The sequence below is a fragment of the Microcaecilia unicolor genome, chromosome 1, assembly GCF_901765095.1.
Source record: "Microcaecilia unicolor chromosome 1, aMicUni1.1, whole genome shotgun sequence".
Taxonomy (NCBI): domain Eukaryota; kingdom Metazoa; phylum Chordata; class Amphibia; order Gymnophiona; family Siphonopidae; genus Microcaecilia; species Microcaecilia unicolor.
The window spans coordinates 43,010,704-43,025,445 of record NC_044031.1 but is presented as its reverse complement, the minus strand read 5'-3'; the positions used below and the strand labels follow the sequence as shown (position 1 = coordinate 43,025,445).

Genomic DNA, 14,742 nt, shown 5'->3' with positions numbered 1-14,742 from the left:
GATCCTAAAGCCCAAACAGGTTCTGAAGAACTGACTGCCCGAACCGACTGTCGCGTCGGGTATCCTGCTGCAGGCAGTAATGAGATGTGAATGTGTGGACAGATGACCACGTCGCAGCTTTGCAAATTTCTTCAATGGAGGCTGACTTCAAGTGGGCTACCGACGCAGCCATGGCTCTAACATTATGAGCCGTGACATGACCCTCAAGAGCCAGCCCCGCCTGGGCGTAAGTGAAGGAAATGCAATCTGCTAGCCAATTGGATATGGTGCGTTTCCCTACAGCCACTCCCCTCCTATTGGGGTCAAAAGAAACAAACAATTGGGCGGACTGTCTGGTGGGCTGTGTCCGCTCCAGGTAGAAGGCCAATGCTCTCTTGCAGTCCAATGTGTGCAGCTGACGTTCAGCAGGGCAGGAATGAGGACGGGGAAAAAATGTTGGCAAGACAATTGACTGGTTCAGATGGAACTCCGACACGACCTTTGGCAGAAACTTAGGGTGAGTGCGGAGGACTACTCTGTTGTGATGAAATTTGGTGTAAGGGGCCTGGGCTACCAGGGCCTGAAGCTCACTGACTCTACGAGCCGAAGTAACTGCCACCAAGAAAATGACCTTCCAGGTCAAGTACTTCGGATGGCAGGAATTCAGTGGCTCAAAAGGAGGTTTCATCAGCTGGGTGAGAACGACATTGAGATCCCATGACACTGTAGGAGGCTTGACAGGGGGCTTTGACAAAAGCAAACCTCTCATGAAGCGAACAACTAAAGGCTGTCCTGAGATCGGCTTACCTTCCACTTGGTAATGGTATGCACTAATTGCACTAAGGTGAACCCTTACGGAGTTGGTCTTCAGACCAGACTCAGACAAGTGCAGAAGGTATTCAAGCAGGGTCTGTGTAGGACAAGAGCGAGGATCTAGGGCCTTGCTGTCACACCAGACGGCAAACCTCCTCCAATGAAAGAAGTAACTTCTCTTAGTGGAGTCTTTCCTGGAAGCAAGCAAGATGCGGGAGACACCCTCCGTCAGACCCAAAGAGGCAAAGTCTACGCCCTCAACATCCAGGCCGTGAGAGCCAGAGACTGGAGGTTGGGATGCAGAAGAGCCCCTTCGTCCTGCGTGATGAGGGTCGGAAAACACTCCAATCTCCACGGTTCTTCGGAGGATAACTCCAGAAGAAGAGGGAACCAGATCTGACGCGGCCAAAAAGGAGCAATCAGAATCATGGTGCCTCGGTCTTGCTTGAGTTTCAACAAAGTCTTCCCCACCAGAGGTATGGGAGGATAAGCATACAGCAGGCCCTCCCCCCAATCCAGGAGGAAGGCATCCGATGCCAGTCTGCCGTGGGCCTGAAGCCTGGAACAGAACTGAGGGACTTTGTGGTTCACTCGAGATGCGAAGAGATCTACCAAGGGGGTGCCCCACACCTGGAAGATCTGTCGTACCACACGGGAATTGAGCGACCACTCGTGAGGTTGCATAATCCTGCTCAACCTGTCGGCCAGACTGTTGTTTACGCCTGCCAGATATGTGGCTTGGAGCACCATGCCCTGACGGCGAGCCCAGAGCCACATGCTGACGGCTTCCTGACACAGGGGGCGAGATCCGGTGCCCCCCTGCTTGTTGACATAGTACATGGCAACCTGATTGTCTGTCTGAATTTGGATAATTTGGTGGGACAGCCGATCTCTGAAAGCCTTCAGAGCGTTCCAGATCGCTCGCAACTCCAGAAGATTGATCTGCAGATCGCTTTCTTGGAGGGACCACCTTCCTTGGGTGTGAAGCCCATCGACATGAGCTCCCCATCCCAGGAGAGACGCATCCGTGGTCAGCACTTTTTGTGGCTGAGGAATTTGGAAGGGACGTCCCAGAGTCAAATTGGAGCAAATCGTCCACCACAACAGGGATTCGAGAAAACTCGTGGACAGGTGGATCACGTCCTCTAGACCCCCAGCGGCCTGATACCACTGGGAAGCTAGGGTCCATTGAGCAGATCTCATATGAAGGCGGGCCATGGGAGTCACATGAACTGTGGAGGCCATGTGGCCCAGCAATCTCAACATCTGCCGAGCTGTGATCTGCTGGGACGCTCGCACCCGTGAGACGAGGGACAACAAGTTGTTGGCTCTCGTCTCTGGGAGATAGGCGCGAGCCGTCCGAGAATCCAGCAGGGCTCCGATGAATTCGAGTTTCTGCACTGGAAGAAGATGGGACTTTGGGTAATTTATCACAAACCCCAGTAGCTCCAGGAGGCGAATAGTCATCTGCATGGACTGCAGGGCTCCTGCCTCGGATGTGTTCTTCACCAGCCAATCGTCGAGATATGGGAACACGTGCACCCCCAGCCTGCGAAGCGCCGCTGCTACCACAGCTAGGCACTTTGTGAACACCCTGGGCGCAGAGGCGAGCCCAAAGGGTAGCACACAGTACTGGAAGTGGCGTGTGCCCAGCTGAAATCGCAGATACTGTCTGTGAGCTGGCAGTATCGGGATGTGTGTATAGGCATCCTTCAAGTCCAGAGAGCATAGCCAATCGTTTTGCTGAATCATGGGGAGAAGGGTGCCCAGGGAAAGCATCCTGAACTTTTCTTTTACGAGATATTTGTTCAGGGCCCTTAGGTCTAGGATGGGACGCATCCCCCCTGTTTTCTTTTCCACAAGGAAGTACCTGGAATAGAATCCCAGCCCTTCTTGCCCGGATGGCACGGGCTCGACCGCATTGGCGCTGAGAAGGGCGGAGAGTTCCTCTGCAAGTACCTGCTTGTGCTGGAAGCTGTAGGACTGAGCTCCCGGTGGACAATTTGGAGGTTTTGAGGCCAAATTGAGGGTGTATCCTTGCCGGACTATTTGGAGAACCCACTGATCGGAGGTTATGAGAGGCCACCTTTGGTGAAAAGCTTTCAACCTCCCTCCGACTGGCAGGTCGCCCGGCACTGACACTTGGATGTCGGCTATGCTCTGCTGGAGCCAGTCAAAAGCTCGCCCCTTGCTTTTGCTGGGGAGCCGCGGGGCCTTGCTGAGGCGCACGCTGCTGACGAGAGCGAGCGCGCTGGGGCTTAGCCTGGGCCGCAGGCTGTCGGGAAGGAGGATTGTACCTACGCTTGCCAGAAGTATAGGGAACAGTCTTCCTTCCCCCGAAAAATCGTCTACCTGTAGAGGTAGAAGCTGAAGGCTGCCGGCGGGCGAACTTGTCGAATGCGGTGTCCCGCTGGTGGAGAGACTCTACCACCTGTTCGACTTTTTCGCCAAAAATGTTATCCGCACGGCAAGGCGAGTCCGCAATCCGCTGCTGGAGTCTATTCTCCAGGTCGGCGGCACGCAGCCATGAGAGCCTGCGCATCACCACACCTTGAGCAGCGGCCCTGGACGCAACATCAAAAGTGTCATAAACTCCTCTGGCCAGGAATTTTCTGCACGCCTTCAGCTGCCTGACCACCTCCTGAAAAGGCTTGGCTTGCTCGGGGGGAAGAGCATCAACCAAGCCCGCCAACTGCCGCACATTGTTCCGCACGTGTATGCTCGTGTAGAGCTGGTAAGACTGGATCTTGGACACGAGCATAGAGGAATGGTAGGCCTTCCTCCCAAAGGAGTCTAAGGTTCTAGCGTCCTTGCCCGGGGGCGCCGAAGCATGTTCCCTAGAACTCTTAGCCTTCTTTAGGGCCAAATCCACAACTCCAGAGTCATGAGGCAACTGAGTGCGCATCAGCTCTGGGTCCCCATGGATCTGGTACTGGGACTCGATCTTCTTGGGAATGTGGGGATTAGTTAAGGGTTTTGTCCAGTTCGCAAGCAATGTCTTTTTTAGGACATGGTGCAAGGGAACAGTGGACGCTTCCTTAGGTGGAGAAGGATAGTCCAGGAGCTCAAACATTTCAGCCCTGGGCTCGTCCTCCACAACCACCGGGAAGGGGATGGCCGTAGACATCTCCCGGACAAAGGAAGCGAAAGACAGGCTCTCAGGAGGAGAAAGCTGCCTTTCAGGAGAGGGAGTGGGATCAGACGGAAGACCCTCAGACTCCTCGTCAGAGAAATATCTGGGATCTTCCTCTTCCTCCCACGAGGCCTCACCCTCGGTGTCAGACACAAGTTCCCGAACCTGTGTCTGCAACCTCGCCCTGCTCGACTCGGTGGAACCACGTCCACGATGGGGGCGTCGAGAGGTAGACTCCCTCGCCCGCATCGGCGAAGCTCCCTCCGCCGACGTAGTCGGGGAGCCTTCCTGGGAGGTGGCCGCGGTCGGCACCGCACGCGGTACCGACGTCGGGGACCTCAACCTGGGCGATGGGCCAGCCGGCGCCACGCTCGACGGTACCGGAGGCGCAAGCACCGCCGGTACCGGAGGGGAAGGGCGCAACAGCTCTCCCAGAATCTCTGGGAGAACGGCCCGGAGGCTCTCGTTCAGAGTGGCTGCAGAAAAAGGCTGAGAGGTCGATGCAGGCGTCGACGTCAGAACCTGTTCCGGGCGAGGAGGCTGTTCCGGGCTGTCCAGAGCGGAGCGCATCGACACCTCTTGAACAGAGGGTGAGCGGTCCTCTCGGTGCCGATGCCTGCTGGGTGCCGAATCCCTCGGCGACCCAGAGCTCTCGGTGCCGACACGGGGAGGAGACCGGTGTCGATGCTTCTTCGATTTCTTCCGAAGCATGTCACCGGAGCTCCCCGGCACCGACGAGGAGGACGTAGAATCCATCCGTCGCTTCCTCGGGGCCGAGACCGAAGAGGGTCGATCTCGGGGGGGCTGTACCGCAGGAGCCCTCAGGGTAGGAGGAGACCCACCCGAGGGCTCACCGCCACCAGCAGGGGAATGGACAGCCCTCACCTGCACTCCACTCGATGCACCACCGTCCGACATCAGGAGACGAGGTCCCGGTACCACCGACGTCGATGCAGCTATCCGATGTCTCGGCGCCGATGCAGAGGCCCGATACCTCGATGCACTCGATGCAAGGGCGGCCGAGGAAGATGGTCTGGACGCTGACGACGTCTATGCACTCGAAGATCCCGGTGCCGATGCCGACGAAGAGCCCGAGAACAACACGTTCCACTGGGCTAGTCTCGCTACCTGAGTCCGCCTTTGAAGCAGGGAACACAGACTACAGTTCTGAGGGCGGTGCTCAGCCCCCAGACACTGAAGACACGACGAGTGTCGATCAGTGAGCGAGATAACCCGGGCGCACTGGGTGCACTTCTTGAAGCCGCTGGAAGGCTTCGATGTCATGGGCGGAAAAATCACGCCGGCGAAATCAAAATCCGAAATGGCGAAATTTGAAGCACCAAAAAATTTAGAGGGAGAAAAAATCTCGACCGAGGCCGAAAAGAGGCCTACCCCGACGACGAAAGAAAACTTACCGGGGCAAAAAGCTGGAAGTACGGGGAGGATTGACACGAAACCCGGGGAGGGTTTTCGGAGCACTTCCCGACTAAAGTAAAGCTTTCCCGAAGGAAAAAAACACGCTCAAAATAATTTGGACGCGCGAGGTCGACTTTCCGGGGCTCGACACGGCGAAAACACGACCGTACCGAGTGCGGACAAAAGAAGACTGGCCGGCTCGAGCCGCTTTCGGGCGGGAAGACGGCCGCGCGGGCGCGCGAGGGCTAGCAAAGGACTTTGCTAGTGAAGTTTCCGATTGGAGGGGCTGCCGTGGACGTCACCCATCAGTGAGAACAAGCAGCCTGCTTGTCCTCGGAGAATGACACCTACATCGTTCTCTTGACTGCTGACTCCTAAGGTGGACCCTAGCATCAGGTAACTATGACTCAGACAATTCTTCCCAATGTGCATCATTTTGCATTTGTCCACATTAAATTTCATCTGCCATTTGGATACCCAGTCTTCCAGTTTCCCAAGGTCTTTCTGCAATTTTTCACAATCCACATGTGTTTTGACACTTTGAATAGTTTTGTGTCATCTGCAATTTTAAAATCACCTCACTCATCCCATTTTGTTAAATAGCACCGGTCCCAGTAATGATCCTTGCGGCACTCCACTATTCACCCTCCTCCAATGCGAAAAATGGCCATTTAACTCTAACCTCTGTTTTCTGTCCAGCAGCAGACAAATCCAGAGACTTGTGGGATGTAGCAAAGCAGTCCTTAAGTAGGATGGGAACTGGAAACACCCACAGAAAGAACCAATGCTCCAAAAGATGCCTCTGACCGAGCAAAAACATCCAAAAGAAGACCATGTGGCTGAGTTCTTCTAGGGAATATATTTGAGACTCTGCTAAAGATGTGGAAAGAGCTCTCGTGGAATATGCCTTGATGACAATTTCAGACTGCTTCCTTGAAAGCAGGTAACCTGAAACAATGGGATTTTTATAGTCCAGCAAGTAATAGCGGCTTTCGAGGCAGTGTTCCCTTATTGGACCCAGCCATGAGCAAGAAAAGTGAGTTGAGCAGCAAAATTCATTAGTAACCTGAAGGTACCAAATAAGTAAATGGTAAATATCAAAAAGTGTAATTCAGCATAATCCTTTCCATATTCCTCCTTCTGAGGATGGAAGAAAGGTTCAAGGGAAAAGTGGAATTACCTTAGGAAGAAAGAAACCGTGCGAATGGTCATTCCAGCTTCCGAAAAATGGAGGTACAGATCGCAAGATAAAGATTGAAGCTCAGAAAATCAGGCAGAATAAACAGCGACTAAGAAAACTGTCTTGAGAGTAAGATGTTTCAGAGTGATCAAAGGAGGCTTTCTGAAGAGCCCAAAGAGCAAGGTTTAAGGTGTTATTCTGGACAAGGATGCATAGGATTAAGATGAGGGACTCCTCTTAAAAAGAAAAAAAGAAAGGTACAACATCAAGATGCATTGCTAAAGAGTGATTCAATATGGGTCCCCAGTAACCAGCCAAAGCAGCCACTTGCAGTCAGAGAGCTGGAGGTTAGACCATTCTTAAGGCTGTCCTGCAAGAAGGCCAAAATTAGAGGCAAAAAAAGAATGGATATATAGCTCTTTCTGAACACCAAGTTTCAAAAAGTCTCCAGACTTAAGCATAGCTCAAAGTTGAATGCTTTCTTGCCTGAAAGTTGACCCCTCAAGAACCAGGCCCTAAGACTCCATATCAGTGGGACCCTGCAGAAGTAGGTACATAAGCATTGCCATACTGGGACAGACCAAAGGTCCATCAAGCCCAGCATCCTGTTTCCAACAGTGGCCAATCCAGGTCACAAATACCTGGCAAGATCCCAAAAAAGTACAAAACATTTTATACTGCTTATCCCAGAATTAGTGGATTTTCCCCAAGTCCATTTAATAATGGTCTATGGACTTTTCCTTGAGGAAGCAGTCCAAACCTTTTTTTTAAACTCCGCTAAGCTAACCGCCTCTACCACATTCTCTGTCAACAAATTCCAGAGTTTAATTACAAGTGAAGAAAAATTTCTCCAACTCGATTTACTACATTGTAGCTTCATCGCATGCCCCCTAGTCCTAGTATTTTTGGAAAGTGTAAACAGACGCTTCACATCTACCCGTGTAACGCCACTCATTATTTTATAGACCTCTATCATATCTCCACTCAGCCGCCTTTTCTCCAAGCTGAAGAGCCCTAGCCGCTTTAGCCTTTCCTCATAGGGAAGTCATCCCATCCCCTTTATCATTTTCGTTGCCCTTCTCCGCACCTTTTCTAATTCCACTAAATCTTTTTTGAGATGTGGCAACCAGAATTGAACACAATATTTGAGGTGTGAGCATCATAACATCCTCATTTTTGTTTTCCATTCCTTTCCTAATAATACCTAACATTCTATTTGCTTTCTTAGCCGCAGCAGCACACTGAGCAGAAGGTTTCAACATATCGACAACACCTAGATCCCTTTCTTGTTCTGTGACTCCTAACGTGGAACCTTGCATGACATAACTATAATTCGGGTTCCTCTTTCCCAAATGCATCACTTTGCACTTTTCTCACATTAAACGTCATCTGCCGTTTAGAAGCCCAGTCTCCCAGTCTTGTAATTTTTCACAATCCTCCTGCGATTTAACGACTTTGAATAACTTTGTGTCATCAGCAAATTTAATTACCTCACTAGTTACTCCCATCTCTAGGTCATTTATAAATATGTTAAAAAGCAGCGGTTCCAGCACAGACCCCTGGGGAACCCCACTAACTACCCTTCTCCATTGAGAATACTGACCATTTAACCCTACTCTCTGTTTTCTATCTTTTAACCAGTTTTTAATCCACAATAGAACACTACCTCCTATCCCATGACTCTCCAATTTCCTCTGGAGTCTTTCATGAGGTACTTTGTCAAAACACCTTCTGAAAATCCAGATACACAGTATCAACCGGCTCACTTTTATCCACATGTTTGTTCACCCCTTCAAAGAAATGTAGTAGATTGGTGAGGCAAGATTTCCCCTTCACTAAATCCATGTTGACTGTCTCATTAATCCATGCTTTTGAATATGCTCTGTAATTTTGTTCTTTATAATAGTCTCTACCAACGTCAGACTCATCGGTCTATAATTTCCCGGATCTCCTCTGGAACCTTAAAAAAAAAAAAAATCGGCATTATATTGGCCACCCTCCAATCTTCCAGTACCACGCTTGATTTTAAAGGATAAATTACATATTACTCACAATAGCTCCGCAAGTTCATTTTTCAGTTCTATCAGTACTCTGGGATGAATACCATCCGGACCAGGAGATTTGCTACTCTTCAAGGTACTGATGCATACCATGGTCTTCTGGGCCAGACTGGAGCAATCAGACTGACTAGTCCTGGATGTAGAAGGATTTGGTATAGAACTCTACCTATCAATGGCCATGGGGGAAAAAAACAAAGATCCATAATCGGTCATGGCTGGAGATTGTATCAAGGCCTTCTGAACTGGATTCTTTGCCTGCTGAAGAATCTGGGAATTTTGGATTTTTGATGAGATTCCTTTTTGCCCAGTGAAGGAGCAGGCAAGCGTCAGTCGCTAATGAGGAACTCAGTGTGCCTCCCCGTCTTTTTATGTACCTCACACACTGCTCCTAGCTGCAAGTGATTAACCAGCCAAATGGACTCTGCTCGTGTCCAGAGACCCTGAGCAGTGTGGTGGAGGCACTGTGGGTATGCTAAGGAAGTTCCGCAGCAGAGACGCTCGACTGGAGCCAACAGAACATGCTGGCTTTGGCTCAGGGAGTACAAAAAAGGCGGAGGCTGTAATTCTGTGACAAGGGACACTATTGAGATAACAGACTGGTGAACAGGGAGCATGTGAGCCCTGACCCAGGGAACGTCAAGAGTTGCTGCCATAGAATCAATAACCTGGACATAATCCCACATCTGAGGGTTCGGAGTTTGCAGCAAAAGAGTACCGAAGTCTGAAGCTTTGACAAAAACATCTTGCCTTGCAAAGTGTCGAAGCAAACCCCCAAATACTCCAGAGTGAGTGGGAACTACATGGCTCATCCTAGGATCGTAAAAGCTGAATCACTCTGATATAGCCTGAACTGTCCAGCAGAAAAATGCACTGATTAACTAGTCATCCAGATAAGGATGTACTCCAACACCCTCTTTCAGCAGAAATGTCATCACCATTACCATGACCTTGGAGAAGGTCCTTGGTGCCTGAATGGCCTAGCCTTGTTGAAACTGGAAGTGCTTTCTGAGAATAGCAAACTGGAGAAAATACTGGTGGGGTGGCCAGACTGGAATATGAAAACAGGCCTCCTTGAGACCCATGGTGGTGAGAAATTTCTCTGGCTGAACCTGCATGACTGAGTGCAAGATTTCCATTCTGATGTGTGACTTTCAGAAACTGTTCATCACCTTCTTGAGGTCAAGAACTGGAAGAAAGGAGCCGCCTTTCTTTGGGACCACAAAATAGAAGGAATAATGTCTCTCTGTTGTGTTTGTATCTTGAGATGAGAACCACAGCCCCATGCCATGCAAGGGACTTGAGAGCAGAAAGAATGGCCTCTCTTTTACGTAAAGCTTTGCAAAGGGACTTCAAGAAAGAAACCTGTAATTGGGAGAGGAGAACTCATTTATAACTGTCTTTGATAATATCAGAACCCATTGGCCTGTTGTGATCTTGGTCCACTCTTTGTAAAAAAAAAAAAAAAAAATGGAATAAATCCCTCCTACCACCTCTAACAAAGAGTGGGCCGGTACCCCATCATGGTGAGGGGTAAGAGGAAGGGGAAGAACAAGAGGTCTGGTTGGAGGATCCTTTGACTAAGTGAAAGGACTGCTTAGTCTGATATCTGGGCCTCTGATAAGCAGCAGCTCAACCAGGTACAGTATGATTCCGATTATCCAGACCATCCTCGGCAGGGGGGTGGTCCAGATAATCATAAATCCAGATGATTGAACAAACCTATATCCGATGCAGCAAAAACACAAAAATTAATAAATTAACCTTGCAAAAAATCCCACGAGTGCAAAGACTAGTGGTGCTGAACTCTCTCCTACAAACCCCCAAGCTCCACACTACCAGACTGACCTGCCCACCTCTTGAAATGAAAGGACCCACTCGCTGCAGCGGCACCAGAGCCCTCACACCAGCTGATTCACTGGCAAGAACAGGCAGACACACACAGACTGCCTGTCTGGATAGTTGGTCATCCATTTGATCGGTGACCGGATAAATCGGTGTCATACCGTATATACAGTTTACCATCTTTGAGGCGAGAATGAGTGATTTGATTTAAAAGGAACCCTTTTGGGTTTATCCCCAGGTAAGCATTACATCATAGAATCTCTTGGTCCTTGACTAGTTTCTCTAAAGAGGAGCTTGCCTTGAAATGGTAATAAAGTAAGCTGATATGCCCGTTTTAGCAAATAAGCTTGATTGAGCAAAAAATGCACTCAGGTGAAAATGGCTCCTGTGAGAAATTAGGAGCAATGTTAGCTGTATGAGAAACAGGCACAGTAAACTGTGCAAACATTGAAATTTGCGCTTGAGAAAATGGCAGAGCAGAGCTGTCACCCATGGGGTTTGAAACATGGGTTTCTAAAATGGCTACAGGTGTTGCTGTCTGAGCTGTGGCTGTGACAGATAGGCAAGGAGAATATGATCCTGAGTGACGCATGGAAATAGACAGCCCCACCATCTCCAACGCAGAATCTGAAAACTCTGACCCTGAAGGACATTCCTGAACAGTGCCCCAGCAATGCTCTTTGCTTTCTACAGTGAGAGCAGCGCTTCACAGTCCCAGCCGACATAAGGAAATGAAAGTAAAAACTATGAACCAGCCTGACTTTATAGTAAAATTAAAAGATGTACTCACAGTGGCTGTGAAAGGCTGACAGACCACCAGTTTCTGTGAAGGGGTTTTCAGTGGGCACAGATTTAAATCAACTCCCTCCAAACTCTGGCCACAAGCATTTAGAAAATGCCAAAATCCCCAAGTTTTGTTTTGTTTGTTTGTTTAAATTCTGTGAGGAACGGGAATGGGGCAGCATCAAGAGGGAGGATGGGGTGTACCTCAAAGTATGCACCACTACTCCTAAACATCCAGTTCAACTGTACTGAGAAACTCAGAACAGAAGCAAAGCAGCAGAAAGAGACAGTCCACCGCCTGCTGGCTGCGTATGCCTTGTAGCGCTATAGAAATGATAAGTAGTAGTAGCAGTGGAGAGAGAACATACTAACATAGTAACATACATAGCAGATGACGGCAGATAAACCAGTCTGCCCAAGATAAACTATATGACAGTTCAGTTTAGTGCTCTAACTCCACCTGCTGGTAGATGGTCACAGCCCACAAGTCTCTGGATTCATCTGTTACTGATGACAAGGAAAGTCAGGTTCACAAAAAATAAAGAGGAAGAAATACTAAGAATCTCAGATTAACAGAGAATTTGGGTGCACCTATGATGTTGTATATGACAAACAGAAAATCCTAAAGACTCAATACCATTTATCATTTAAAAACCCAAACACACCCACACACCCTTTGAAGTAAAATGATGAATTTGGATACAAAACTTGAGAAAATTGGAACCACTTTTATACTGACAGTAAGAATACTGAAAGGTAATTTTAAAACAATACAGGAACGTAAGACCTTTGAAATAAGAATGACTGAATATTTTAACACCCAATAGACAGGACTTAATAAGGATCTGGGTTTTCTAACCCATTATAAACCATAAAGTTGTATTTCTCTGTTTGTTACCCTCCTCTCACCTACCAACACCCATCCTGTTAGAATATCAATGAAATGCTTTGATGTCCCCATGCATATCCCCACCCTCCCACTCTGTCAGACTGTCAAAGTAATGCTTTGATGTTTCTCTTATATATACTATCTGCTACCACATTTGCTTATTTCCGATCTGACGAAGAAGGGCAACCTTCGAAAGCTAATCAAAAAATGTATTATGTCCAATAAAAAAGGTATCATCTTATTTTCTTTTCCATGTTTTATTTTGTTTGATTTCTATTGATATACTGACACAAGAAGCAGAAAGGATGAGGAAGTAGAAGGGAGTGGGATGTTACATTTTAGTACTTTTATTAAAAAATGATCAATTGTTTGCATATGTTCTTCTAAGTCATTAATTGCTGACATTTATTGTAGGACTAAATGTTTGCTAAAAATTAAAAAAAAACTGATCTCTTAAAATGTAAACTGCTGACCTTGATATGACCACCTTCATATTCATAGGGATATCGGCAATCAATGACCACACAGTGCTCGATGGAGTTCTGATACCTGCCACTCAAGACTTCAGACATCTGGAGAGAAAAAAAAAGTCAACGTAAGTTCACAGTTAATGGTACTTTATTTATTTTTTTTAAATCTTGTCTCTTTCTTCCAGTTGAGTTAAACCAGGCTGGGATCTGGCACCATAACACAAGGTGGGCAGCAGGTACAACCCTACCTGCCTGGGCAGACTAGAAGGGCCATGCTGGTCTTTATTTGCCATCATTTACTATGTTACTTCACTTGAGCTACCCAACAACATAGTGCATCTGGATTTTCAGACTCAAAATCCCCTCATGAAAGATTCCAAAGGAAATTAAGAAGTCATGGGATAGGAAGCAATACCTTAGGGTGGATTAGTAACTGATTAAAAGATAAGGCAAACAGCGTGATATTTTTCCCAGTGAAAGTAAATACAAATCTATGGGGTTCTCCTTTGGGGACTGTTGCACTCCAGGGAATTATATCTACAAATGTTCATATAATACACAAACATGTATTTGGATGGGCTGGAGTGGGCTTCAATGATAGATTCAGTAGTTGAATAAGGCTAGTGCCAGGCGGACTTCTATAATCTGTGCCCTGAAAATGGCAAGGACAAATCAAGATCAAGCATGCAAATATATTATCACATCATGCCTTATATTATGAATTTATCTTGATGGGCAAACCAGATGAACTGTACAGGACTTTATCTGCAGTCATCTACTATGTTACTATACAAGTTACATGCTTAATTATGTAATTCCCCAAACTGCAGGCAAGGCCCAAACAGGAGTACAGCTGTCCACAAGCTGCCAGGTGGAGGCTGGGGGGGGGGGGGGGGGGAAGAGAGGGGCAGGCAAGGGAGCTGTCCAGTGTAGTGTGAGCGCCATGTGATATCCAATTGAGAACAGCACAGGATTTCAGGAACTGCACGACTCACACTGAGCACCACATGGTGAAAACAAATCTGGAATAAAGAGTCCTCAAAAGTGGAAGAACACCAGAATCCCATGAATAGAGCACAGAGGAAGGAAGGAGTGGGAAGCAGATGACGGCTCTTCAAAAACAAACTATAGGACACCCAAGCATTGAAAAAACATTTCTTTATTGATAGTGGCTAAAGACTCGACACTGTGTTTCAGCTAAACATGCCTGCTTCAGGAGTCTGAATAGCAGATAAATAATGGTCACAATGTGTCAAATGATACAATAAAACTATAAATAAGAATACATATATATAAAAAATGCAAAAAATATACCAAAATTTGACATCAGGAAGATATTGTAAAAACATGATAGGCAATATATACATAATAAAATGGCGCAATGGCTCTATTTGCGGACGATGTTTTGTTATTTGTGACTAGGTCTTTGACTACGTTCCCTAATCTTTTACGTACTATAGAAGAGTACTCTGCAGTGTCCGGGTTTAAGGTAAATATGACAAAGTCGGAGGCTTTGAATATCACTCTTCCGGCAGAACTAGGGGAATATTTGAAGTCTTCCTTCCCATTTCATTGGGCTACTAAGGGAATTCGTTATTTGGGGATAAATGTGACCTCAAACCTTTCCGAGCTTTTCTCGGCAAACTATAAGGGCTTGGCTAGAGTGATTGCAGAAGACTTGGAGCGGTGGGGGGATTTGGCTGTTTCATGGTTTGGCAGGATAGCTATTGTTAAGATGAATGTATTGCCCCGCTTGTTATATTTATTTCAAATTTTACCTGTGATGATGCCCAGGTGATTTCTTGCAGCTTTGCAGGATCGCATTGTGCATTTCATCTGGGCTGGTAAGAGTCCACGGTTGTCACGTTCTCTTCTTTATCAAGAGAGGAGAAGGGGTGGGCTGGGAGTCCCTAACCTACTATGGTATTATAGAGTGGCACAAGGGAAGGCAGCAGTTGAATGGTATCAGGATTATTCGGACAGGCAATGGGTCCATTTGGAGCAGTATACAGTGGGTCAGAGGCCGTTGGGTGCACTCATGTGGCTTTCAAGGTCGCAAAGATGGCAAGGGAGGGATTGTTTTCATCTGTTCATGTTACTCTTCACTACTGGGACAGCCTTTTTCCAAATGGACAGTGTGTTTTATCTCGTCTGTCACCTATCGCGTTTAATCCTTT

At 47.6% G+C, this 14,742-nt stretch overlaps 1 protein-coding gene across 1 annotated transcript in view; it reads right to left on the bottom strand.

Annotated features, from left to right (window-relative positions):
• Window positions 1–14,742, bottom strand: part of CDC25A (cell division cycle 25A) — a 161,997-nt gene that overhangs the window by 27,076 nt on the left and 120,179 nt on the right. The window contains exon 13 of the mRNA XM_030196572.1: window positions 12,569–12,667. Coding sequence (XP_030052432.1) covers window positions 12,569–12,667 — 99 coding nt within the window. The remainder of the gene's footprint in view (window positions 1–12,568; window positions 12,668–14,742) is intronic.